Here is a 26,859-nt window from a genome sequence, read left to right on the forward strand (position 1 = left end):
AGACTTACTGGTCTAATACAGTCTAATGGAATGCCCAGACTATGGCCCTTAGTCACCAAATTTGGAACAGAAATCAGCATTGAACTAAACCCTAGACAGGCTTATAAGGTAATCAGTAACACCAGGTAGGAAAGCATTCCTTAGAACTACCAACCATACAAGATCCAAAGGGTAGCATTTTCCCAGAAATAAGGCTCAAAAGAGAGGAATGGGTAGGAAAGGGCAGATGGAAAGGGCAAACGGAAAAAGAGTGGGAAGTGCTAGCACTAATACAATGTGAGGATTGTAAACATTATCAGGAAACAAAATGTGGATGAGCTATTGAATGCAAAATCAATTTGCTCTGTAAACTTCCACTTAAATCACAAAAATAACCACAAACCCCGCACAACAAACCTCCAACTTTTCCTCCAGGTAGGGACCCGATTTGTTATTTCACTTGAGTCCGTTTAAATGTCATCTCTTCAGAAGAGTCTTCCCTGTGAATCCTAACAAAGTCATTACTCTTTAATGCTGTCTCATTTGTCTTCATAGCACCAGACATATTTCTATTTCTCTGCCTGCTCATCTCCCCTTTTCTACTCTATTAGGATAGGAACTTGCCACATGCCAAGTATCTAGTAGAGTGATTGGCACATGCTTGTTGAATGAATGGACCAGCAAGTGAATAAATTGTCATATGCTGCTTGATTATATTCTAAACTATGTTGCAACCACTCTAAAGGCAGGTGCCCCCATGTTATTTTTATGTCTCAAAATGAGCACTTAGAAAACAGTTATTGAATAGAACCCACTCTTAGCCAGGTATAGAGGAACAGGATGGTACTAGGAGCAATGGAATTTCAGAGTTGAGTTCCCAACCAACTCTCACTAGGTTACTGTGTGCTAAGAAAGGGGTTATATAAGCCTCTGTTGCTTAATCTATAAGGCTGGACTTGAACTAGGCAATTTCTAAAATTTCTTTCACCTTTGACAGGCTGTGGCTGTAAATGTACAGGAATTACCTATTTATCTGATGACTATTTACTGAGCTATGGGCTAGATACAGGTTGGAAAAGACAGAATTGCCTGACTCAAGAGCTTTCAAAGGGAAGGAAACTAAGAAGATAGGACCAGCTCAATTGCACTACAGAGGCGGACTGCCCCCTAGAGTCAAGGTGGGGGAAGCCGTTCTAGGCTGTGCAGAGGCAAGGGGAATGAAGGGGATTTGCAACTACGACTCTTGAGAGGTTCAGACTCATAGCTGACCCTCCATGGGGTTTCTAAGGCTGTAAATCACATGGGAGGAGATTGCTCAACTTTAGCCCTTCAAACTGGGGTGAATTTGAACTGCCAGAGCTGTGTGGTCTTGGGGTTAGGAGCACAACAATTGTATAGATTATGCCACCAGAATACCCCTAAGTACAACTACACAACTTGGTTTAAGGCCAAAGAGTAAGATATAATAATGGTTTTCGTAGGCCAAGAACTATGCCTGGAATCCATTAGAAAATAGTCTTTGAGTCCAAACATTCACAGCTCAGAATAACCAGATTCGGCTCAACCAAGGGGTTCACTGTTTGAGAGCCAGGCAAGTTCTCCGCTTTCAGGCAAGGGCGATGTAACTCCCCCCCCCCCCCCCTTGCTAAATCCATCTCCACAGTTGGGCACAGCATTAGATCAATCAATTGTTGTTGGAATTTAGCAGGAAGCGCAGGGTCTCAACTCAGGTCAGATACTTTTTACCTTGACAATCCGAACCAAGTTACGAAGGTTGCCCCCTCCACGACCCCGACCTCCCTTGCTAGTCCGCTGCTGTTGTTACCAGACTAGCGATTGCAGAGACTCCGAGATTTACTGCGTGCTCATTGGTCAGCGGAGTAGCGCCTCGGAGCTTGTTACTAGAGGAGAGAAGGGAAGCGCATTGGTGAAGACACCTAACTAAGTCCCGGGTTGAGCGCAAGTTCTTCTGATTGGCTCGCGGTCTCCCCCTAAGGCCTCGAACCCTCGCAGGCTGTTTCACGCCCATTCCGACTTCTGTATCCCATTGGCTGTTATGAGGGTCGTGGCCCTCAAATAAGCAGCGAGATGCAAAGCAGTTAGATACACACAGTCCCTGCTTTGCGGGATCTAGTCTTGAAGAAGAGTAACTAGTCCCGAGCTGTGGTGCACATGCTGCCTGCAGTTTTCCCTAAGGCTGGAGAGAACGGTCTGCTGGAGAGGACACCCGCTGTCCCTTGGCACCTGGGCTGAGACTCAGTTCTTGGGGAGCTGAGCATCTCCAACTTGGAACTTAACTCCGGAAGGGTGCGTAGGAGAAGTAAAGTCGAAGTCCCCACAGGTCGCGCATACTCAGAACCCGCGAAGAGGGGCGCCCCTGTTTCTGTGTATCGAATTTGCGTTATGTTTATCTTCTCAATTATCTGCTTGGCTTTCTGGGTCCACCCTGCCCCGTCACCCACTGTTCAAATCCTTCTCTCCAACAGTCCCGGGAAATCCTGAACCCTGAAGAATCAGGATTGAGAGTGAAACAGAAGTGGTGGAGACGTTGAGTGAACCTGTGGAGGGAAGATGTTTTACTACCCCACTGTGCTTCAGCGCCACACGGGCTGCTTCTCTACCATCTGGTAACCGAGGGGCCTTGGTGGGAGCGATTTGGGGAGACTGGGAATCTCCGCCTGACGCTCCATCCCACCCATTCTGTTCCAGGCTGGCAGCTACGCGCGGCAGCCGCTTGGTGAAGCGGGAATACCTGCAGGTCAATGTGGCGAAGACCTGGTAAGTCCCGAGGAAGAGGAGACGGCTGGCTCCTAGATAGGTCTGGGAATGGCTGGAGTAGGCAGGGTTATAGGGCTGATTACTCGCTGAGCATTGAGGTAGGAAATCTTCGATTATGAAAACTTCTCCCTCAGTGAGGAAATCCTTCAATATGTGATGGTTCGAGTGGAGCCCCCACGGCCTGGCCTCCCGCGGCCCCGCTTCTCCCTGTATCTCTCAGCCCAGCTCCAGATGGGTGTAATCCGAGTCTACTCTCAGCAATGCCAGTACCTTGTGGGTAAGGTGGGGAAGTTTGGGAGGTGGGACAGAAACATGAGGCTGCCAGGCCCCTCGTGTTGACACCCCCTGCCCTGCCCACAGAGGACATTCAACATATCTTAGAACGCCTGCATAGAGCCCAGATGCATATCCGCATCGATATGGTAGAGCCTGACCTGTGAGTATCCTCTTAGCAATAAACCTACCCAGCCTTTGGTGGTGAGCTCACCTCTTCCACCTATCTTTTCGTCTCTTTGATAGCACACTCTTCCCTTCAGACCCAGACTGCTGCCTAACCGCCTAGCCGTGATGAAGTCCCTGGAAGATGCTCCTGATCCCTTTTTTGGAATGATGTCTGTGGATCCCCAACTTCCCAGCCCCTTTGAGATCCCTCAGGTAGACCCTGGTACACCTCAAACTCATGAAGTGACAGTGCAGGAGGGTTATCCCTGTGCCAGACAATGAGTTAGGAGGAGGGGGGCCTTGCCATAGATCTCCCCCCAGAGGAAATCCTGGGCTGGTACAGGCAGAACCTCTAGCATTTACTCACTCAGGCATCCTGCCAGGATGCTCTCTCCATAGGAGGCAGCTCCTTTCCTGGCCAAGATCCTCATGCTCTTCTAGTCATGTCCTTGATAGACCTGACTCACACCCCTTTTCATGCCTTTTATCTCCATAATTAGAAGAGCTGTTCTGGAACTCCATGCATTTTTAGAACTGTGTTTTTACCTTTTGTTGACTCTTGTTGGAGTTCTGATGGCCTAGTAGTAAGGAGTTGAACTGCTTTAATTTACCCACTGCTCCATGAAAGGAAAGATGGGCAGGCTCCTCTCAGATGATTTACAGTCTCTGAAAAACCCACTAGAGAGTCCTGGCTTGACAGCAAACAACTTGTTGGGATCATATACAAATGTATTCCCTGGCATAGGCTTGATAAGGTCAAGAATCTCTTCACCTCTGTTCATGATAAAGAACATAGGGTGCAATGCATGTTGCATAGATAAAACCAAAGCCAGGTGATGTGGTGGAGAGGAATGGCAAGAGAGATGAGGCATGGGATCACTACAGACTGATGTTAAGACAATGAGAGCTAGACATAAAAGGGTACTTCCATTGTCTGAAGATCAAGGAGCCCTGGTTGTGCAATGTTTACACAGTTGACTACTCATCAAAAGGTCAGTAGTTTGAACCCAATAGCTGATGCATGGGAGAAAGATGTGACACTTTTCCTGTAATGACTATAGTCCTAGAAACTCTGCAGTGCCATTTTACTCTATTCTCCATTCACTCACTGTCGAGGTGGAACTGACTTATCGCTAACACTCTAGTGGGTTTTTGAGAGGCTATAAACCATACAGGAAGAGAGAGCCTGTCTTTCTCCTTTAGAGCCTCTAGTGGATTTGAACCATCAGAGGGGCACCACTTTTGGGTTAAAAGCCCAATTCCCTATAGCCTATGCCACCAGATCTCCCTACTCTGTCCTATAGGATCACGGTAAGTCAGCAGCCAAGTTTGGTTTTGATTTGGGTATCTAAAGCTGTGAAGGTAGAATAGCAGGGGGCTGATGCTGAATTCTTTCTTTTGTCCCCAATTCCTTCCCGAAGATTCGACATCTCTTAGAGGGTGTGACCCCAGAGAGGATTGTTGAGGCGATACCCCCTGAGGTCACTACAGAGCCCAAGAAGCCAGGTGAGCACAGAGAACCTTTCTGGTAGGAGATATATGGAGGCCCAAGAGCTGAAGTCTGGCCCCAAAAGGGACTTTATGTGTATAAACTGTCTCACAGGTGTCTCAATGAAGTAAAAAAATTATTCTCACTTTACAGAAAAGGAAAACGAGGCTAATAGTGATTAAACACTGACTCATGGCCAGACTGCTAGGGATTAGCATGGACTTGACTAGAAAATAAGTTGACATGACGCCACAGTCTGTACTTTGCCTCACTGTATGGGTCTTGGGTCTTGGAAAGGAACAGGGAGGTTAGTGTGACTCCCCTGATCCTCCAGACAGGATGCCAAGCACTGTGCTCTCTCCTGAGGCCATCACCCTCCAGGAAGCGGAGCCCATACACATGCTACAAATAGAGGTAAGTGGTCCCCTGCATGTTAACCTATTACTGCCCCACAAATATCTTATGAAGTCAGAATCTTTATTCCCATTTTACAGATAAGGACCCATGTTTCAAACCTGCTTGACAGCCCAATCCCCAGAGTTCTGCCTTCTCTGTACACTCTCCTAGACCCATTTGCCTTTTCAGAAATGAGATACGAGTACCCTTTCTTTGCTATTCTCTCACTAGGGTGAACAGGACCTTCCAGAGGTCAGCCGCCAAGACCTTGACCTGCTGATGGCCGAGGAAGATGAAGCAATCTTGTTAGAGGAGCGTCGCCATGCCAGGCCTCTTCGGGAGCGCAGAGCCCGCCCAGCACCAGATGGTCAGGCCCCCAGCAAGAACAGTCTGGAACTGGGTGGTGTTCCTATCTCTTTTGCCTTCTAAGCTCTGGTCCTCTTTTTGCAGTGTCCAAGGAAGAACCCAGAGCCCCGGAGGGTGAAGCCCCAGTGCCCCCGCTTTCACCTCCAGCTCCTGTACAGTAAGGACAGGACCCCCCACCTCCAGGGCAATGGGGGCATCAGTGCTGTGGGTGGGTGTCCTAATTTCTCTTGTTCATTTCCCTTCAGAGTTGAAGGGGCAGCAGAGCCACTTCCAAGTGAGGTGTTGGGCCCTGAAGAGCTGAAGCCCACGCCATGGGAGCCAGGGGCTCTGCTCACTGGTGAGTTCCTGCTGTGTGGTAAGCCCTCAAAGTTTCTGCTACTGCAGATTGGATCCTGTCTTCCAACTTGCCTGAGGGCCTTTCAGCTTTTAGCCTGGGTGGATGCAAGGGTGAAGGGGACAGAACCACAACCTAAGGTGTTGTTGCAGAAGTGACTCCTCCACAAGAGCTGCATCTGCCAGCCCCACCTAGTCCTGAGGTGAGTAGTGTCCCTTCCAAACCTCCTTTGCCCCTCTCCCTCGGGTGCTCTTTCAACCCAGGCCACTGCCAGCCTACAGGGGGCTTTTATGTAAAATAGTGAAGGGAGCTCTTTTCCTAATCCATTTCATTCAGTGCCACATCTACTTCCTAAACAATATGCTTCTGGAAACTCTATTAAGTTTGGTAAATGGCGATATAGAAAGGCTTCAGGCCTTTTGTTCATAAGGTTACTATGAGTCATGCTCAATAGCAATCAACAACATTCAGTGTAATATCTATGTACTGGATACATGAATACACTCAAGAGCTGCCAAAGTTCCTGCCCCAGCCCTTCCTAAGAAACCTGTATGACAGAAAAGGAAAAAAAAGTAGCATATAGCCGTACCTCCCTTTTCCACTCAGCGTAAGAGGCCCCCAGCCCCCCCATCTCCAGAGAGCCCGCCTGCTCGCCGCCGCCGCCGCCAGTTACTTTTCTGGGACAAGGAGACCCAGATCTCCAGGGAGAAATTCCAGGAACAACTGCAAACCAAAGCCCACTGCTGGGAGTGTGTGAGTGCTGAAGACCCCATACCACCCCCAACAAAGACGGCTGGGGGAGGGGCGAGGTGCACTATAAATTTGACATAAAACTCAATTCCATCCCCCAGGAAACACGATGCACATTTGTACAGCCATGATTCTGCACCTTATTTTAGTGATTTTGCCTAGCACATATCTGGCACCCAGATTACAAATTCTATCAGCATTAGTGGTGTAGGGAACGTAGAGAGATGGTAGATTAAGGTCAAAATAAGCAGAGAAAGGGTGTCCTCACAACTGGGTTTCTGGTCTTTCATCCTGTAGCCCATGGTGCAGCCCCCTGAGAAGACAACTATGAGCCCTGCTGAGCTGTTCCAAACTCCAACTCACAGTAAGAGTGGTGGGATTTGGGTACCGAGGCCCTTCCAAGCCCAATCTCAAACTCTGATCCTACTGTCCTTTATTCTCAGCTGGCTGGCTACCCCCAGAACTACTGGCTCTCTGGACCCACTGTGCCCAGGTGCCCCCACGGGCACTCAGACGCAGACCGCCTCCAGAGCCTGAGGAGGCTGCTGAAAGGGAGGCAGCACCTGAGGAAGAAAGAAGAAAGACTGAAACTCTGAGTGAAATTGAGGTGCACACAGACCCCTTCCTGAAGGCCCCGAGCTCTGCTTTGCCTGAGTTCAGAGCAAACTTTCTGTTCCTGTCAGCAAATTGTTTTGTGCTTCAAGTCCTGAGCAACAGTGAGGGAGCATATGTCCTGGCCTCAGAGGCAGATCAGGATTGGAATCTTCTCCCACCCCTAACTGCTTAGCTCCTGTTTCTGTGATGCTTGAGGCTTTAGCTGTCTCTTCTGTCCCCAGGACCTCAGAGAGGCCCAGGAACCCAGTGGTCCCCTTATGCTGTCTTCAGGTAAGACTGCAGTATAGGTGGGGGAAGTCCTAGATTCGAGAAGCTTTAGAGACTACTCTAAGCATTGTCCAGGAAAATGTATTCCCCACTTGCTGATGCTGTTTATTGTAGCAAGGCCCTGCCACAGGTTTCCAGTCAGACCAATGGGCCCCAAGATCCTGAAAGCTCAGATCCACCCAGAACCCTCCCCAGCACCTTTCTTCCCCTACAGAGCTCTCTCTAGAAGCTGCTGAGGAAGAGAAGTCCCGCACTAGCCTCATCCCTCCAGAAGAGCGGTGGTAAGCAGCCTGGTTGTGTGCATTTGGGGCTGCAGCCATGGCCAGGTGGAGGAAATGCGGGGAAGGTGATGCCCGTCATTGTTCCGGGTGCCATCTTCCCCTCCCCATATCTGGCTCCCATGTCCTCCCAGGGCCTGGGCTGAGATGGAGCAGCCAGAGCCTCCTGCATTGCCCGTTGTGCCTGAACTCCCCGAAGTGCCTATGGAGCTGCCTTTGGAACTGCCTCCAGAGCCAGAGCTGGTCTCGCTGGAGGCTGTGCACAGGTAACAAGGAAGGGGTACCTCACTGGGGTGAACCTGCGCTGTGGCCTCAGCTAATTGCTCCTGATCCCTGTAGGGCAGTGGCACTGGAACTACAGGCCAAAAGAGAACCTGACTTCAGCAGCCTGGTGCCACCTCTGAGTTCCCGCAGAACAGCTGCTCGGGTTTTCTACCTACTCCTGGGTAAGCATAGGGACCTGAGTGTATTTGTGTGTAGGGCGGGGCAGGGAAAACACACAGGCCAGAGGCAGCTGTCCACACTGGAGTGGGGGAAGGTACAGAGTGCTCCTGACCTCGCCCCTTCCTCCCTGCTTGTCTAGTGCTCTCAGCACAGAAGATCCTTCGTGTGGAACAGGAGCGGCCGTATGGACGCCTCTTGATAAAGCCAGGACCCAGATTCCACAGCAGTTAGAAGCTACATGCAAAGCTTTCAGGAAAACAGCTACATTAAATCAGGTTCTGCCTTACTGGGCCCTGTCTGCCTCGTTTGTAAATGTGTGTCTCCATCTTCCCTGCCTTAGAGCAGAAAACTGCCTTTATTACAGTACGATGTCAAGACTTCACTTGTGTTACCCTACAGTGTAACAAGGACAGCCCCAAAGATGTTCTTGTAAGGCAGCAGACAGGTGAGCACGAGGCCTAGACTCTGGTAAGGTGCAAGCTGGACATAGGCCAGGAAGTGGTCTAGGCTGTTCAGTTCTTCTGTCCTGGCCACAGCTTGAAGTCTACGTGAGGCCCAAAGCGGCCTGCAGCTCCTGAGCTTTGTCACCAGGCAGTGAGCCCAGGGCTGCCTGGAAGCTGTCAGCATGCTGTTTGGCTAGGAAGGTCAGGAGCAGCAGCAGTGTGGCCTTGGCATCTGGATAGAGAGTATAGAGGGTCAACCCCTTGCTCCCAGGCCCTGTGAGCACTACTACTCCCAGCCCCACCCCAGCTCTGCCCATCACCCTCACCTGCTGGGACCTTGCTGTCAGCCAGAACCTGGCTGCAGATTCGCAAAAGTTCAGGAGCCACATCTACAACCTGTGAAGAGGAATGGTGGATTCAGGGGCAGTAGTGCCTGGGGCCTTAAGAGTGGCCAAAGGGGTTAAGACAGAAGTACCAGAACCGGGCTTCCCTACCCAGATGGGCTGAAGATAGGGCTGAGGTGGTGGAGAACATGGAAAGGCAATTCTATCAGGGTTACTTGAACCAGATATTGATTCACAGGCATCCGTAAATCACTGTGTTAATACAGTTTGCTTTGAGAAAATAGGAGATGTGTGACCAAAGGTGACTAAAGTCATAGCTTCAAGACCAAAAGCCCACATACCAAGGAGCTCCAATAACCTACAAATATCTAAAGGGACAAGATGGAGAACACACACAGGAACACGGGGTAATAACTCCAAACCTAGCTACTCAGTACAGACAAAATCTCACCCAGAGAGTAGAGCCTCTCTGATTGAAAGGGTTGGTGGAGTTTCCCAGTATACAACTTTTGGCACAAATGAAATGGTAGAAATGGCTATGGAGGATTGTGCTTCCCTGAGGAAAAATGCTCCCTCCTCAGCCACCAGACTGGCTGCCAACCCTTGCAAGTGACAGAAGAGAATGTGGATGAACAGAGGACTATCTAATAACAGCGACAACTGACACCAGTTCTCTTCTATGACCAGGACACCTGGTCCCCTCCAAGGGCCTGGGGAATTACTTACTGCCACCAAGCACGATCATTACCTGGTCAGGGCTACTCTGGTAGAGAAAGGTGAAGAGGTGTCCGATGGTGACCCACTCCTCCAAGTCCTCCTTCAGCGGCAGTGCGTGCAGGAGGGCAGCGAGCACCTGGACAGAGATATCTCAGGTCTATCTGCTCTGCCTCCCACCACCTCAGCTGTTTGGCCCTGCCTGAAGCCCTCGTCTCTCACCTGGGGTTCTGGTTTCTTTGTGGGACTAGCCATCAGAAGGCGGGCAAGTGCCCCACAGATATTGTCACGGACACGAATGTGGCGCTCTCGTGCTAACAGGGGCAACAGGAACCCCAAGAGCTTGGGGAAATGTCTGGGACCCAGGTCAAGGAACAAGTACACACAAAGGCAGACCCTACCCTCAGCCCCTTGGCACAGGAAAAGGCGTGAGCCTGACACACAGAGAGACAGAGAGGCTTTTACTCTCCCTGCACTCCTGGTGGTTGTCAACCTCTGGCCCCATCCAAGACTTCCCCTGCAAACTGAGGATACTCCTGGGCAGGGCGTCCGCCGTGTTCTGCCAGCACACCGAGTCCAAATATAGCATTGCTCCGCACCTCAGGGTCTGCCTCCCGGGCACTGCTCAACAGCACAGGAAGCAGCCGAGACACAAACTGGGCTGAGGCAGTACCCAGACCCTGAATGGACTCTGCTAGGGTTCCCACTGCAAACGACTTCTCTGCCACTGTACAGCCCTGTTTCTGGTAGTGGAAAAGTGGAAAAGGAATACAAATCGTTTGAGATAAATACAGGTGGGCTGGGAACAGGGGTGGAATGGAGCTCAATGTCAGTGAATGGAACACGCACCGTCTTGCACAGCAATAGTGGCAAGAAGCCAGCAAAGAAGGGGGCAAAGGCATCTCCTCCAGCAGCAGCAGCCAGGACAGGGATGGCCTCTCCTGCATTTTCCAGTAACATAGCATCGTATTCAGCCTGTTGAGGCAGGTCAGGGGTTGAGCTCCAGGGCCAGCTCTGTGACTGGGCATCTCCAACCATGTCCCACTACTGCCATGCCCCAGTTTGTGGCCCATGGATGACAGGACTCAGCCTTCCCATACTGGGCTTCTCACAACTCCAAATGCTTCTCTTGGCCATTTCACTCTCACCCATCACATCTCTAGACGCTCTAGTCCACACTGTTTTCCTTCCCTGAGTTCTCACAGGCCAAGTGAAATCAAGATTGGGTCATTCTGAGCCTTCACTCATCTACTTTAGTGGCTGGCTCTCCTAAGTTTCACTGCATAACCACCACCACCTCCACAGAGACCAATCAGGTTGCCGGGTCCCTAGAGCTCTCACCTGGTCCTCATCCTCCTCTTCATCCTCATCACTGTCCTGGCAGGTTATCTGTGGGCAGTTAACTCAGTTCAGCCCAGCTCTCCCGCCTTCATCCCATGGGGTTGGGGGAGCAGGACTTGTAGCTTCTGACTGCCCCAATCTAGGGCCAGGTCTCCTCTCCCTCAGCCCACCCACCCTGCTCACCTTCCTCTGCAGTACAGCCTTGAGCACACTGCAGAGCTCAGCAAGGCGCCCGGGAGGCTGCAGGGCAATGGCCCCACAGCTGCGCAGCACACCGGTCAGAGCCTCCAGCACAGCCATCACCACCTGGCGTTCTCGTTCCCCAGTGACTGCCTGCATATAAGACGGTACCACCCGGGCCAGAGCAGCCTGCAGAGCTGAGGACATCACTGATTGAAGCTCTGGCCAGGCCCTGCCCCACCCTGACTGCAGTCCCCGAGCCTGGTCCCAGTCTCCCCTCCTCACCAGCAGTGTTGGGTTCTGAGGGGCAGCTCTGACAGGCCTTGTGCAGCGCACAGCAGAACTGACCCAGGGCCTCATGCGCTGCTTTCCGAACACTGAAGTAAGGGCACTGCAGGATGAAGGAGACTGTGGGTGTGCCTGCCAGGTACAGGGTGAACACAGGCCACTAACCCACAAGTCCCACCTACCCCTGTTCACTGGCCCACTCACCTCCAGCAACCTGAATACTTCTTCAAAGACACTCTCCATGTATGGAAGGAAGGCCACACTGTGGACAGACACACAACCATGGGGAGGTGGCTCCCAGGTGGGGGTTCAAGGCAAAAGAAGGAGGAACACTCACTTTGTGTTCACAGAGATCTCCCCCAAAGCAGCACAAGTGTCTTCTTTCTCATCGAAAAAGGCATTCTCCACGCTGTACCTAAACAGGAGGCAGTGGTCGTCAGTCACAGCTCCACAGACAAAATCACAGTCTGGATTTCTCTGGCCAACACGGCAAGCCTCCGCACCCTGAGATCTCCGAGTCCTCGTCGTTGTCCATGTCCTCGTCCATGAGTTCCTCCTCCTCCTCCTCTTCCCCATCACGCTCGTCGTCAAACAGAAGGAATGAGCTGCTGCCATCATACTGAGGCTGGATGTAGGAGTGATAGGAGGACTCAGGTTCAGGGGGTCCAGGAGACAGTGTATTTCAGGCTGACCATTCCCAGCCATCCTGTCAGCCGCTCCCCCTGCTCACCACGATGCCCTCGGTGGAGCGCAATGACAACAGCATAAGCGTGGTGATTTTCGGCAGATAAGGGGCAAGGCCCTCCCCCATCAATCCCGATAAGGCTGCAAATAGGCTGTACCTGGTGGAAGTAGACAGAGACTATGCAAATTCCATCTGCTATAGCCAGACATGGTGGAAAGCCTGGCTGTGGTCCAGATCACATGCACAGAGCATGGGAGTGAGGACTCTGTGGATCTAGTGGTTGGGCATGTGGGTGGAATCAGGGGCCACTCACGTGCAGCGCCGCAAATCAGGATCGTCTACCTGGTCGCACAGGCCCAGCCCTAGCTGGCAGCATTCCTCAGCCAGGGGCCTCATGGGCTCCCCTACTGCTCGTGCCAACACACCCAACGTCTCTGTGGAACAAGAGTTTGGTTAACGTCAGAGTGTGCAAGTGAGCTGAAGAAAGGTAGGACCAAGACCTTGGAACTAAAGGTAGCAACTGAGGGAATTGAGAAACACCACTTACTCCTACTAGACAGTGTCAAGGTGACCACATTTGATGAGAAGTAAGACAGCTGTGCTGCCCTAGGGGAGTGCTTGTGAATATCAGGTGATCACCCCACACCCTAGCACTGGGACCTCACCTAGTAACCCTAACCCTCATTTACCCAGGCTCTGGATCTGCACAGGCTGAAGGTCCTCATGGCCTGTCAAGAGGAATTCCTGCAGGCATTGCATGATAGCAGGGAAGTAGGGCAGCAGGGAGGCCTGGGCAGCTGTGGCTGCAGGACAGAGAAAGAGTCAGGGTGGAGGAGAGGGGAAGGATGCTAGCACAGGCTCTCGGGGGAAACCCTATTCCCCCATCTTCTTCTCACCAATGGCCCCTAGGGCGCTCACAGCCAGCTCCTTGACTCGAGGGCTACTGGGGTTCCTCAAAGGCTGTAGCATACAATCCATAAGCTCAGGAAGGTAGGGCTGCACCTTGGACCCTATATGAAAAAGTCCTCCTCTCAATCAACCCAGGTTTCTATCCTTTTGGATACAGACTGATCCTGTGGTGGCCTTTGGGCCCTAGGGCAAAAAAGGGCAGCAGACTCCTCTCCATCACACCCCCCCCACCATTACTACCTAGGTTCTCCACAAAATTCTCCAGGGCATAACAGGCCTTGGCTAGGTGTTGTACATGTCCTGGTGGCACTGACTTTAGGTAGGCAAGGAGTAGCGGCATTACTTCCCCTGAATAGTTGCTGATATGGGGCTGAGGGAAGGAGAAAGAGGTGCCAGAGTCAGGCTCAGGTGCAAGGCACACACTCCAGGAAGAATGCTTAGACAGGAGATGCAAGCTAAAGGCATGATGGTTAAGTCTTGGGGATGGGAAGGGACTGAAGAAGCCACAGGCTATGTTCAGCCCAGCTGACCTGCAGGTTCTCGGAGAACTGGCCCAGGGCAAAAAGTGCAGCATTTCGCACAACATGGGATGGGTCTTCCAGGCCCTTACATACGATCTGCAGTAATGGGGCCAGCAGTCTGGGTGGGAGCAGAACAAGACAACAAGAGTCTAAGGAAAATGGAACAGAGTACAAAACTGGCCTGTTTTTGCTTCCCCTGGGAAAAACCAACCTGACCCCTCTGCTGTTGTTTTGGTGTGTCACTAAATTGGAACTGACTCATAGCTGACCCCCCAGCAGGTTTTCAGAGGCAGTGAATCACATGGGAGGAGACTGCTCATCCTTCTCCCACAGAGTAGCTGGTTGATTCGAACCTCTAATGCACCATAGTTTCTTACCGCTAAGCCACCAGAACTCCCTTTCTGGCCTCATAACTGAAATAATAATTTATTTTATCTCCCAAACCAGACACATGAAGAGTATAATGTTACTGGTAAGTAGGCTGAAACAAAAATAAGCAAAGACTGTCCCAGGAATGTGGTCCACTTCTCAAAGCTCCTAATCACTCAAGTAGAATATATACCTCTGCCTGATGTGGTCACCAGCTCCATCAGACAACACGGCCAGTACCAGGAGCCCAGCCTTTCGTTGGTATGGGCTTGCACTCTGCAGAGCTCCTTCCAACATGGGCATCTAGGGAGACAAATGGTACTCTCCTAATATTCCAGCAAGAGCATGCCCATTCTTATAGCAAAAAGTCCCCTCAAATCTACTGGGACTAAAACTTTCTGCAGATGGGAATGCCAGAAAGTAAAACCATACTTACCAGCTGGGGACAGAGCTTCTCAGGGGGGAGGTGTAGTGCCAGCATGTCCACAACCTGAGAAAGAATGGGAAGGTTTTGTTTAACTCTATCTCTGTCTCTGCAATAATCTAATACCCTACATCTTGGCCCTATTCTATGTCTTACCTGTACAGCAAAGTGCTTGGGAGTCTCTCCTGACAACCCCATCTCCATCTCATCCTCTTCTGAATCCTGGTCCTCAGGATCACACTGCCCCAAGGGTGGCTCGGCAGTCATAATGGGGAAAAGTGTGTGCAGTAAGGGTGGCAACAGACGGTTCTTCAGTAAGGCCTTGAGAGGGAAAGCAGAAAAATGCCCTAAAGTCTACTCCCAAGATGGGATCATGTTTGTTTTTGGTTTTGGTTTTTTTTTTAAAAAAAAAGATAATAAAATCCAGCCTTCTAGGAGCTAGAAAAGGGGCACCACAAGAAATTTCCAGTCTCGAGCTGGGAGCCAGGTCAAAGTTAAACGTATCAGCCAAGGTGTTTTTGCATACCCTGAGATGGAAAGCCCTTAAGTTGGACTAACAGCGGAGAAAAGTGTAGGGTGATGTGTATCAGAGGGCACTCACCTTGCTCTTGACTTTGACTAAAAAACTGAGGCAGCAGAGAATGCGTACTCGTATTGCATCACCTAGGGCCACATTTCCAGCAACCTGCCCAGAGACTAAGGGGAATCAGAGGCAGGCAAGCAAACTCCCATCAGAACATTATATATGAACAAATCCACCCGTCTCACCCCCAGGCAGAAATTAAGGACTTCCGAGAGGTGGGGTGTGATGATGGGCATCTCTGACTCTAGCAGCTCGTCTAGGGCCTCCAGGCTCTCACAGGCCTTTGCCTAAGGAACAGAAGGAAAACTCATATAGAGCTGCCATGTTTCTTCTTCTGTGGACCAGGTGAAATATTCCTCATTCTCCTTCCAGTAAAGTCCCACCTCTATGTCCTCACCTCATCTATGGGGATTAGGGTCTGCACAGCCATGATAAGCTTGGGCACCAACATCCGTGCAAGAGGCTGGAGGACACAAGAGGAATTGAATTTCAGAAATCATAGAGCAGCCTATGATCTTCAGAGCTGAGAAACTAGCAGCCTCTTCACAAATTGGCTCTTGAGAAAGAGCTCAAGTATAGGAATGGGTCTCAACTACCAGTCTGCCCCCTCCCAGTAGCCAAGTAAGACAACAGGCAGGAAAAGAAGTATCACTGTATACCAAAGTCTAAACCATTGTGGGGGATGGGGTAGGAAAGTGTGGGCCTACATCTCACCACATCATCAGTGCCAAGGAAGGGGGCCATGGAGGTCAGAGTTCGCAAGGAATAGAAGAGTAGGCACGGGGAGCCCACTGCACCAAGGGTCTCATTCAGAAGTCGAAGAAGCTCCCGGTGATGAGTTTGGAAAGCATCAGGTTGGGAGGTCACCACCACACTCAGTAACAAAAATCCCATCTTCCAGGAATAGGGGATAGAAAAGAGATATTTACACTGTATATCCAGCCTTCAGTCCCTCCCTCCTGCCCAATGTAAAACAGTACCTCTTTCTCTGGGATGTGAGAGCTATGGGTACTGTGTTGAAGGAGCTCCATGAGCTGAGGCCAGGCCTTCAAACCTTCCTTCCGAAAAATGGTGGCTGTGAGCTGGGCCAGGCTGAGGGTCACAGAATGACTGCAAACAGGAAGTCCCTCTCATCATCCTTCAATACTTTCCTTCCTCCCATACATGCTAGCCTACCTTCTAGGGGCAGCCAGGAGAGAGAAGCTCTCAGGTGTGGACATAGTGTCTACATCAAGTTGAGACAAATGAGGCAGTGATTTGGATGAAGACCCAGCCAAGAGGTTTGTAATCTGATAAACTCAGTCTCAGATTGAATTTCCATTCCATTCTTCAGACTCAGGTTTCATAAATCACCACCAGCCCATTCTCAAGAACTTCCAAGCGTTTAGTGTTCAAAGCAGTTCAGAATCTCTGGCTTTACCCTAACAGTATCTGTTCTCCAGATACAGTCCCCAGGCCCTGCTGTAAAACTCTGCTGGTACTGATGTTAATGACCCCCAAATCTCAGTTTACAGCTGAAAGCCCGAATGTGTGAGTCAGAGGAAGCAAGTAAACACTCACTCAGTCTCTCTCTGCAGGGATGTCAAGACCAAGGACTTGAGGCTGGAATTCAATTAGCAGATATTCAGTACTACCCTGTATGAAAGCAAAATCAGCCCGACCCCGTCCTGCCCAGGGCCCAGCCCACCTCTCCCTAGGTTCCGCGGCGAGTCTCCGCCAGCGAGTACTCAGTCGTCTGCGTGTCAGCACAGCCGCGAACTGACGGATCTAGGGGCGAGGAAGCAGAAGGGAAGATCCAGGCAAGAAGGTGGAGATCGGGTAGCAGTGGGAAGGAACTGGGGTTTGGCCAGTGGCATGCTGTGGGCAGCTCAGCGGGAAGGGGAAGGGGCTTCACCTGAGGGTCGGCCGCTGAAGCCAGAAGGTCACAGAGCGCCGAAAGGGAGGCAGGGTCCCGAAGGGTGATCTGGAGCTGCTCTGTGGCCTGAAAGGGGGCAAGGTGTCAGAGTCCGGCCCTTCCGGCTTCCTCCCGCTCGCCCTGGCCCAGTCCCGCCTGCCCCATACCCGGCGAATGCGTTCGGTGTCTGGCAGTAGTAACTCCCGAAGGATCTGCTCCAGGCCGGTGGGCTCCATGGCAGCAGCAGAGCCGCGGGTCTGAGCCGGTAGAGGTAGGGACAGCACGTGGAGTCTCTGACATCCACTTCCGCCGGAAAGGGCGTTGCTCCAAGCACCTTCCGTCGCCTAGGTGATCCAACGCGTTTCCCACTAGGGGCTCTGGCTCCGCCGCTTCCGTTGGTGCGTTCACGGACTCAGCCGCGGAAACAGGACCCTAACAAGATCTGTTCCGGAGGATAGTTCCCAGGCCCTGCTGCTGGACTCTGTTGTGTACTGTTGAGTCGGAAGCAACCCTCCAAGGGTTTCTTCCCCCCACCCCACTTTATTTCCAAGGGTTTCTTAGAGGCAGTAAATCACATGGAAGGAGACTGCCCATCTTTCTCCTGTGGATTCAAACGTTGGACCTTTGGGTTGGCAGCGTAACTCCATACCGCAAGGGCTCTTTTTGTAAAATTAAACTTTTCTGCGTTCCCAAGACTGACTCAGCTTTCCAGGGCACTGTGCACTTAACCGCAGAAACTGAGTGCCTATATCCAGACCAAACCTTAACTACAGGATCCTTTTTCTTAGTAAATTTTATTTTCATAGTTGTAAAAAGAAAAATAGGGACCGAAACTAAAAACAACTTTAAAAATCCAAATATATACTCCTCATAATAGAGATTTCGAGTTTCCAGGCCCTCTCTGGGAATAGGAGGACCAACAGGGAAAGGCAACAATGCCATCACACGATTCAGTCACTCAATCAGACGTGACCCTGGCAGGAGAGGTCAATGGAGCATTTAGAAAGGGCATAAAAGAGATCACTAATTCTGGCCACCCAGAACTCAGTCCATCTTGAGGTTAACATAGATATATCGGATGAACTTTAGGGAAGAAAAAAAAGAGATTGTGCCCAACATGAGGAAAAAGACGTAACCAGTAAGTAAGGAGTAGCCAAAGAACTCTACTGTCTGTACTGCCCCTGACATGTTGGAGCGCCGGGCATAGTAGAAAACTGAATATAGGAAGATGAAGAGTCCAGTGGAGCCAACACTCAGCACTGATCGCCACCACCAGCGATAATCTTCCCCAGACAACTGGAAGTAGGTGAGTGCAATGGAGATGCAAGCCCCCACGCTCAACAGGATGGCAAAGACAAAGAAGAGAATGCCGTATAGTGTATACTGCTCCCGACCCCAGACTGTGGCAAAGATGTAGTATAATTCCACAGAGATGGCACTGTAGAGAGAAGAAACAATACACCATGTTAAAGGGCTGCACACTGCAAGCACAGTGCTCTGATCAGCATCTCGGACCCATCCTCCCCCTTGCTGGGCCACTATGAAAGGTAAGTGAACTGATTTCCTAACTTCATAGGACAGTCCTCTGCTCTCATTTAACAAATATGACTAAGTTCTTGTCTTATTTTTTACTGGATAATATGCCTGGCACAAAGAGGTTGAGTGAAAAAAATGACTAGTTCATTGGTTTAAACTCCACACAGGGCTTGTAGACACTTTAGTCAGAAACAAAGAATATGATGAAGGGAGAGTCTCTGGAGAACTTTAAAGGTGAAACATTTCACATATCTAAACTAATACCAGCTCAGTCTTGTTTAGGGATAGAAGAAACCATGTAATGACCTCTTAATGTTACAGCTAAACTAGAAATTATTACTGAATTGGATTAGGTTACAGGGTGGTGGATGAGGAAAGGAAAACTCAAGGTCAAGATCTGTAAGTAATCGCAGTAGAATAAAAAGAGGATACCTGAAAGGTAGGAAGCCTCCAACAGTCATGTGGATGAGGGTCGATTTATACCACGGCTGGGGTGGGATCTCTCGGGCGATATTCTTCGTGCGACAGGGTGCATCAAAGGGGCTAGCATTGTTCTTCCCGAAGATGCCTCCAATCACAGTGAGAGGAAAGCCCACCAGTAGCCATACTGTCAGCAGCAGCAGGATGGTGGTAGCTGGCAGAGCTTGTGTTGAACCATTGGCCCAATGCACTGAGTTCACCACACTCCATGTCAGAAAGAAAGGCACTGCAGGTATATGTCCCCAGAGGGAAGGTTAGCACTGGGAGCTATGTTCTTGGAGGCACCCATTTATATTGGACCAGAAAGGACAGAGGTAAAGTAATTTTATCACTATAAACAGCAGACATATGCTGTGGGATATCCACATAGGGCCCACTGCTCTCACCCATGTCACACTGTTCTTGTCTTACTAACACCCTCTTCCCACACTCACCATCATTAATAAAGATCAAGATAGCTGCTACATAAAGATCTAAAAGTTATATAAAACCTGTCTTTGGATTAAGGCTCTATTTTGAGAAAGTCCTGGTTCACATGTAAACATGATGGGATAGAAATCAAACATTTAGGATTAAGGACAAAAAAGGTTTTGAATGCAGACTATGACTGCCTTTGAAAGCGCAAAATGGTTCAAAATGCTGCAGTAGAGTTACCCTCCTCCAATATGAAGAAAGAACTTAGGGGAATCAATAAATTCAAAGGAGTTCTTTCAGTAAGTGGTTGAGAATACAGGCTCTGGAGTAAAAGTGACTGGGTTTGAAGTCTGGTTCACAACTTTTTAGGCGTATAATCTTGGGCAAATTATTGAATTAGCTTGAAATTAAATTTCCTTATCAGTAAAATGAGAGCAGTGTTAATGAATTACTTCATAGGGTTATTGGGCTATAGGAATATAGAGCATTTAGAATGAAACATAGCTTGTTTTAAGGGTTTAATAGTTTTTAACTATTCTTGTCCTTGAGTAGTTTTCTTATTCTGTTTCTTTATGCCTATCTTTATTTCCTTAAAGCTTTACTCCGATATTGGGTTCCATGATGTGTTCCAAGTTCCTAAGTCCAGGCTGACCCACTGGGGAGAGAGGGGAGCTCACCAGAGAAGAGACTGGTGGTGAGAATGATATTCCACACCCAACGCTCGCCTCCAATTTGCCGGTAGAAGTGGCTTGACACGTAGCCAGAGATGCAGCAGGTCAGGGCATATAATAAGATAGCTGCTGAGTTAATGGCCCCATGACGGTGCACGTTGAACATGCCCAGTAGTGCCATGACAATAATGCCTGCAGGTAACAGCGAAAAGACTATGTGTTAAGTTTCACCTATACTTCTAGCATAGGAGATTGGGCCCCTTTTCCCTCAGCCCCAGGCTTTCAGCAAAACAATCTCCCCCAACTTTCTTGTCCAGAAAATCCATAGTATATACATTCTCACTAATGCCACTTCATTCCTCAGGTCTCCCCCTCACCTTGGGTAGGTAGAAGACCCACAGGCATTTTCTCAACAAGCTATCTACCTAATTCTACCCATTAAGAGAAATCCCTGTTTAATTCTTATCACCTCACCAGTGCCAAGGGCCAGGAACTGGGCACCCACGCCAAGCACAGAACAGAGCAGGCCACGGTATGGAGGAAAGCGAAAAACATCTGTATGGATAATTTTCCAGCCATTGTCACCCTGGTCAAAGTCATCACCAGAGCCTCCAGAGGTTGTCTCTTCATCCAGGTTGTACCGAGCCAAGTCATTACGAAGCACACGCATGAGAATGACAGCGACAAAACCCACCAGTAGAAACACAAGCACCATGGAGTTGATGATCGACAACCAATGGATTTCCAGTGTTCGAGGAAAGAAACCACCATCATCACCACGGCGCCTATCACTCCGCTGCTCCACTGAAGTCTCAGACCAGCGCACACTGTAAGTATGAGTGAGACCCAGGAACTCATCAGGCCGTAACCCATCCAAGCTGTGGGGCTTGACATCCCGTACTGAGACATTGGCAAAGATAATTCGATCCCTGTGGAATTCTAGGTGGAAGTCCAAATGGGTCCAGAGTCCTATCTTGTGGCTGTGTGGCAGAAAGCCACTCTCCTCCATGTAGCCCACAAAGCCTCGGATTGGCAAGTCGTCTACCACAAATTCAAAGTAGTACAGCTCCTCGATGGCCTGGCGCAGCTGTTCTACCTACAAAGAGTAAGTCAGGAATCAATCAGACAAGGCCTCCCTGGGATAGGGCTAGGGCAGGGTTTCTCATCCTCAGCAATTTATTTTGGGCCGTGACATTTTAGACCTGACAATTTTTTGTTTTGGGTACTGTCTTGTGTTTTGCATCCCTGTTCTCTTCCCTGGGTGATGCCATTAGCACCAGCCAGTATTAAAAAAAAAACAAAACCAAAAAACAAACAAACAAAAAAAACCCCTTCAGATACTGCCAAATGTCCTTTGGAGTATAAAACTGTCACTTTAAAAAAAATGTTATTATTTTTTTAGTATTAAAAAAAAAACAAAACCAAAAAACAAACAAACAAAAAAAACCCCTTCAGATACTGCCAAATGTCCTTTGGAGTATAAAACTGTCACTTTAAAAAAAATGTTATTATTTTTTTAGTGTGTACCGTCAAATCAGATCTGACTGGTACAGGAGGAGACCTGCCCCGCCTTCAGCAGAGCATCTGGTGGATATGAACTGCATACCTCTAGGATTGCAGTGTAAACTTGTCACTTTTGAGGATGACTGGATTAGGAACTAGCATCTCATACCTGGTGCAGTATGTTAGAAACTTAAGGGACATGGTCCTAAAGTATGACTTGTTAAAGAGAAAGAATGGCAGAGGAAAGTTAAGTAGAGAGGAAAAGTAGCCAGTCAAGAATGAGGTGAACATTTGGTATGAAAGGAAACACAACTATGGAAGAGTGAAAGCTGGAACACTGTGGGCTCTAATGTCACCTCTGCAACTCACTATCCTTGTAATCTCAAAAAAGTCATTTCTAAATTTCCACACTTCGGTTTTTCAAGTGAACTATCATCTTCCCTTATCTACCACATGGAGGGTTGTAGTTAGAATCAATACAGATAATGTTCATAAAGGTAATCTGAAAACGATAAATGCACCCTGAAAACCTGCGTAAAACACTGGTACTAGTCCCTAGGGGAAGGGCTGGGTGGCAGCCATGAGGACAGGCTGACCTGTGCAGAACTGAGCTGCATGTGACACAGAACTCGCTTCTCCACATTTTCCCGAAAGCGGATCTCGTACAAAGACTCGGCCATGCGATCACCATCCAGGACTTCACCCAGGCTAAGGCTTTTGTGACGAATCTTCTCAGGGCAGCAGACTGGAAGCTGATAATAGTGGTAAGTCTCCTGTGGGTTATGGTAGGGTCCCACTTTGTTGACATACAGAATGACGGGGTCGCCGGCCTTGTAGTGTGTCACGCCTTCCACCCCTGGTCCACAGCCTGTGCCCAGCAGCAGCAGCAGGACTGGCAACCATCGGCAACACCAACTTCGAGGGTGCCTTAGGATTGTCATCCTTAAGGCAGTGGGACCTATTGGGGGAAGTTCTCCGGTTATGGAAATCAGGAATAGGCTCCGGATGACTCTGTTCAGGTTTATTCAACTGACACCTACTGGCTCCACTTCCTCCCACTGGGCTCTGAGACTTCCCCCCTAGAGGCCACGTTCGGACAGATCCACACAACGGAGCGTCTACGTTTTTTCACCCAGGGTGCAGTCTCTGCCGCCCACCCCAGCCCGTTCCCATGGCAACACCACGCAGCCTCGCGCCTCAGGCCCCTGCCCGCCACAGACCCGGGGTCCTCACCGCACGGGAAGGGCTGGCCGAGGCGGCGCCAGCGGCCTTGGCGGCCCCGTCGCTGCCCTTGGGCTCCTTCTGGGGTCTTCCCCAGAGCGATGCGGTAGCGGCGCCGGCTTGGAGAGGCCCTGATGATCGACCTCTATGGGGCTGCCTGCCGCTGCGCCTGATGGCAGAGGCTGCGGCCACCCCACGGGGGACACTGCACTCGGCTCAGCCAAGTGCTTTCCGATGAAGTTTCCTGCAGCCCGAGGCCTGGCCAGCTTTGGGGCTTCGCAATGCTCAGCTAGCCCGGCCCTGGAAGGGAGTCCTCCCGGCGCTTAGGAGAACAGCCCAGGACACGTCAGTCTTGCCACTTCCGCCCTCACCGGTAGGGGCCTTGGCTGGGCAGAAGCCTTCCTGGCGTGCAGGTTGGACCGGGCCTCCGGCGCTGCCCCCGAGAGGCTGCTCCGTGGTGGTCGTGTTATGAGGAGAGGGCTGTAGCCGAGGGCAGGCTGCGGGAACGCCGATGCCGTTTCGGGAGAAGAGTTGTCACCAGGCCGTCTGAAAAGCGGAGAACGAGCGGAGCGTCCGCTGGCAGAATGCATAGCACGCGCCACAGCCTGCAGAGACCTCCCTGCAACCCCTGCGGGCTGAGCTAGGCACGTCGCTGTGCCAGGCGCCTCGAGGCCGCCGAGCCTCGCTGCTCACCACTGCTACCTGCATAGACGGCCCTTGCCAGAAATGGATGTGTAAATAAAAGTCTCTTTCTCAGGTTGTTCTGGAGACTTCCTGTTCCACACTGTGACCGTTCTGTGTCCTGTAGTTAGCGAGCCTAACCTCGTCTGGTGCTGAGGCGCGCAAAGAGTTTGTGTCCTGATAGTCTGTGAGTTGGATAGCCTAACTAGGTAATTTCGATGGAGTTAAAAGATCTTGCTATCCATTTGTCTCTTCCGGTTTTGTTAGTTTCCCCCTTTATGTTTGGGCTTCTTAGTTCTTTAAATTTTATTTTTTGTGTGTGTGTACCGTCAAGTCGGATCAGACTAGTACGAGAGGAGATTGCCCCTCCTCCAGCCGAGCATCGGGTTGATTCGAACCATGTAGCTTTGGAATTGCAGTGCAGCTTCTTGCCACTAGACCACCAGAGCTCCCTTAGGGCTTCTTAGTTTTGTACTACATAGTTATTTTGAAAAGTTTCCTCTAGTCTATCTAGTGAAAGAATTCCTCAGATCAGATTCTGAGGCACTGACTTCTTTGGCCACCTGGGAGCATGGTATAAGGAAGCTAGCTATAAATTTTCTCTTTCCAAGGGAAAGAAACTGGTTAAACATTGTCTTTTAGTCAAACGATTAGCACTTGATGCCCACAAGCTGAGTCATAGGGGGAAATGTGGCCATTTGCTTCTGTAAAAATGTACAGCTTAGGAAACCCTATGAGGCAGTTTTACTCTGTCCTAATCCTGCTTGCTGCAACTGAGGAGGACCTGAAGTACTTGCTGCAGAAGGTCAAGGACTGCAGCTGTCAATGTGGATTAAAGCTCAACCTCAAGAAAACAAAGATTCTCACCATTGAGTCAATTGGCAGCATCATGATAGATGGTGAAGAGATTGAGATTGTTAACAGCTTTGGTTTGCTTGGCTCAGCAATCAACACACACTCTTGGTACCAGCAAAGATGAGTTGCATTAGGAAAGTCTGCTGTCAGAGACTTCTCCAAACTACTGAAGAGCAACAATATCAGTCTGGAGACTAAGGTGCACCTGATTCAGGCCATGGTCTTTGCAATCACTTACTATGTATCAGCTGGACAGTGACTAGGGATGATAGAGAGTTGATGCCTTTGAGCTGTGGTTCTGGAGAAGAGAACAAACAGGTTTGTCCTAGTGAGAGTGAGACCAGGTTGCTCCTTAGAGGCAAGAATTCTTAAGATTCGCAGACATACTTTGGACATGTTCCAAGGATGGATCAAGCCTGAGAGGGTGGAGGGACAGCACAAGAGAGGAAGATCCTTGATGAGATGGATTGATTCAGGGGTTAGGGTAACGGGGTTAGGTGTGTCGGAGACAATAAGATTGCCATAGGATAGAGCAGGGTTTAGGGCTTTTGTAAATAGGGTTGCTATAAGTCGCAGGTGATCGATGGCACATAACAATAGGATCACAGGTCATAGGATGTCAGTCTAGACACTAAGGTGCTCCTGATCTAGGCCATGGTCTTTGCAGTTACTTGTTATGCATCAGAGAGCAAGACAGTGACTGAGGATGACAGAAGATGAATCGATGCCTTCGAGTTGTGGTGCTGGAGAAGAGTTTTGAACATACCATGGGCCGCCGAGAAAACAAATAAGACTGTCTTGGAGAGAGTGAAACCAAGTTTCTCCTTGGAGGTTAGAATTTTGAAACTCCATCTCACATACTTTGGGCATGTGACCAGGAGACTGGTCCTTGGAGAAGGACATCATACTCGGAATTGTGGAGGGACAGCACAGGAGAGGAAGACCCTGGATGAGATGGATTGATACAGTAATTCGGGCAGTGGGAATTGGTATGTCAGAATTTGGCTAGCTCAGGATATGGCAGGGTTCAGAGCTGCTGAACATAGGATCACTAGGGGTCGTCTAGGTGACCTGATGGCACAGAACAACAATAGTAGTATCACAATGAGTCAGAATTGACTCTGGCAGTGGATTTTGTTTTCTCCTAAGTTACTTTTACAATTAGAAAAGTTAGAGGGCCTTTGGAATCATCCTTACTAACAACCATCTGGTCCTTAAAGTCAGAAACCTGAGTCTCTTTCTCAGCACCAACTCTTCAAATCAATGACACTGAACCACCTCTTTCTTCAATGTCTTTCAAATGTTTTCCTTCCACTATTCATATGGTTCAGACTGGTTACTTTCCTCTTGGGTCTTTTCCATGCTGCTGCTGTTGGAAGGATTGATTGGCTAATTTGCTTATTTCTTTTAATCTGAAAAGCTTCCCATTGCATGCAGTAAATCCAAACTTAACTTCCATAGAGGAAGGGACCCTCCATCAGATTTCTAAGACTGTACATCTCAATGGAAGGAGACTGTCCATCTTTCTTTTCTTGCAGGGAGCTACTGATGGATTCAGACTACCAGATACATGCAGCCATTAGGTTAGCAGTCTGATTCACTATGACCTACAATGCCAGAGGTCCCTTTAGTGCACAAGCTGCTCTGCAGGAGAAAGATGGGCAGTCTCCCATGTGCCTTACTGCCTCTGAAAACTAACTGGAGGGTCAGCTAGGAGTCCTTTCTGACTCAGTGGTATTTAACAACATTGCAGAAATACAACAAGTAGATAGCTTTAACAGAAATATAATCTTCTCAACGTTTAGGAGACTTGTTAGGTACTCTTTGAGTTAATATGACTCATAGTGACCCTGTCAACAATAGATCTGAACCGTGTCCTATCCTGTGCTATCACTATCTCTGATATATTTGAATCCATAGTTTATAGTCACTATCAATCCACCCCTTTGAGAGTCTTCCTGTCTTTGGCTGACCCTCCACTTTTCCAAACAAAATGTCCTTTTCCAAAAACTGGCTTCTTCTAACGACTAAAAGTGTGTGGAATCCTCCCCTCTAACAAGTACCCTGGTTGCACTTTCTTCAAGACACTTGTTCTCTTGGCAGTCAGTGAGATACTCAGTACTCTTCTCCAACACCAAACTCATAAGCATTGATTCTTTAATGTATCCATGCATTAACAATTGGTGACTGGAATGCAAAACTTGGAAACAAAGAAGGACTGGTAGTTGGAAATTAGGGAGTCAGTGACTTGAGCAAATGACTGAAATCTATACAATCAATTTATTCATCACAAATTGAGGGAAGCCGAAAATCAAATTTAATAATAGTAGACCAAATGCTGGAAATGAGGGAAGCTTGATAACAAATTGAAGGCCACCTTGTGACACTGGGGCATTCCCTAGGAGTCAACATTGTTCTTAGTTTGTATCAACTGAATTCCTCACGAAGGGTGAAGTCTCAAACAGGCAAATTTAAGTGGCCGGAGTAAATCATCTTACAAATCCATCTTACCATATCCTGTTACAGCAAAACAGAAACACTCTCCAGGAGATAGGGTTACCAAAAATTCTTCAAGCACCATCTCAGAAAACCAGGTGAATAACTTTGCTGTGTCCTCTTCAGAGGAAAATATTTTTCCAAAGCAGATCAGTCTGCGGCAGGCACAC

The 26,859-nt window shown here is 49.4% G+C and overlaps 3 protein-coding genes across 5 annotated transcripts in view; 1 reads left to right on the forward strand and 2 right to left on the reverse strand.

Moving 5' to 3' along the window:
• Nucleotides 1-2,550: 2,550 nt before the first annotated feature.
• REC8 (REC8 meiotic recombination protein) lies at nucleotides 2,551-8,368 on the forward strand. Its single transcript, XM_006883315.1, has 19 exons — nucleotides 2,551-2,606; nucleotides 2,689-2,757; nucleotides 2,892-3,034; nucleotides 3,118-3,193; nucleotides 3,294-3,411; nucleotides 4,620-4,704; nucleotides 5,022-5,101; nucleotides 5,315-5,450; nucleotides 5,534-5,606; nucleotides 5,695-5,786; nucleotides 5,936-5,985; nucleotides 6,390-6,536; nucleotides 6,831-6,897; nucleotides 6,977-7,140; nucleotides 7,370-7,418; nucleotides 7,630-7,696; nucleotides 7,828-7,959; nucleotides 8,033-8,139; nucleotides 8,277-8,368. Exons 1-19 carry the CDS (start codon nucleotides 2,551-2,553, stop codon nucleotides 8,366-8,368), a joined length of 1,803 nt encoding a protein of 600 aa, XP_006883377.1.
• A 313-nt stretch (nucleotides 8,369-8,681) lies between these two features.
• IPO4 (importin 4) lies at nucleotides 8,682-17,151 on the reverse strand. Its single transcript, XM_006883178.1, has 30 exons — nucleotides 17,000-17,151; nucleotides 16,833-16,919; nucleotides 16,626-16,705; nucleotides 16,499-16,540; nucleotides 15,919-16,048; nucleotides 15,653-15,832; nucleotides 15,336-15,401; nucleotides 15,124-15,225; nucleotides 14,957-15,040; nucleotides 14,512-14,676; nucleotides 14,368-14,421; nucleotides 14,125-14,234; nucleotides 13,572-13,680; nucleotides 13,282-13,411; nucleotides 13,029-13,142; nucleotides 12,822-12,935; nucleotides 12,446-12,566; nucleotides 12,178-12,289; nucleotides 11,951-12,072; nucleotides 11,785-11,862; nucleotides 11,652-11,709; nucleotides 11,445-11,550; nucleotides 11,163-11,356; nucleotides 10,980-11,027; nucleotides 10,488-10,613; nucleotides 10,173-10,381; nucleotides 9,861-9,993; nucleotides 9,673-9,777; nucleotides 8,907-8,976; nucleotides 8,682-8,812 (listed from the first exon to the last, which is right to left on the reverse strand). The coding sequence occupies exons 1-30, from the start codon at nucleotides 17,066-17,068 to the stop codon at nucleotides 8,682-8,684; spliced, it is 3,249 nt and encodes a 1,082-aa protein (XP_006883240.1). The 5' UTR covers nucleotides 17,069-17,151.
• A 454-nt stretch (nucleotides 17,152-17,605) lies between these two features.
• Nucleotides 17,606-26,859, reverse strand: part of TM9SF1 (transmembrane 9 superfamily member 1) — a 31,893-nt gene continuing 22,639 nt past the window's right edge. The window contains exons 1-6 of one of the 3 annotated variants that reach the window (XM_006883183.1): nucleotides 22,670-23,053; nucleotides 22,033-22,188; nucleotides 20,408-21,029; nucleotides 19,940-20,125; nucleotides 18,801-19,074; nucleotides 17,606-18,270 (exon numbers count right to left, since the gene is read on the reverse strand). In XM_006883183.1, the coding sequence (XP_006883245.1) occupies nucleotides 17,877-18,270; nucleotides 18,801-19,074; nucleotides 19,940-20,125; nucleotides 20,408-21,029; nucleotides 22,033-22,116 (1,560 nt within the window). In that variant the 5' untranslated portion in view covers nucleotides 22,117-22,188; nucleotides 22,670-23,053 and the 3' untranslated portion in view covers nucleotides 17,606-17,876. Of the gene's footprint in view, nucleotides 18,271-18,800; nucleotides 19,075-19,939; nucleotides 20,126-20,407; nucleotides 21,030-22,032; nucleotides 22,395-22,669; nucleotides 23,054-26,859 lie in introns of those variants that run through there. The other 2 variants (XM_006883182.1, XM_006883181.1) reach the window with 2 other exon arrangements.

This window comes from Elephantulus edwardii, unplaced genomic scaffold, assembly GCF_000299155.1.
Source record: "Elephantulus edwardii isolate Elephantulus edwardi_28Jun2011 unplaced genomic scaffold, EleEdw1.0 scaffold00026, whole genome shotgun sequence".
In the NCBI taxonomy this organism is placed as follows: Eukaryota; Metazoa; Chordata; class Mammalia; order Macroscelidea; family Macroscelididae; genus Elephantulus; species Elephantulus edwardii.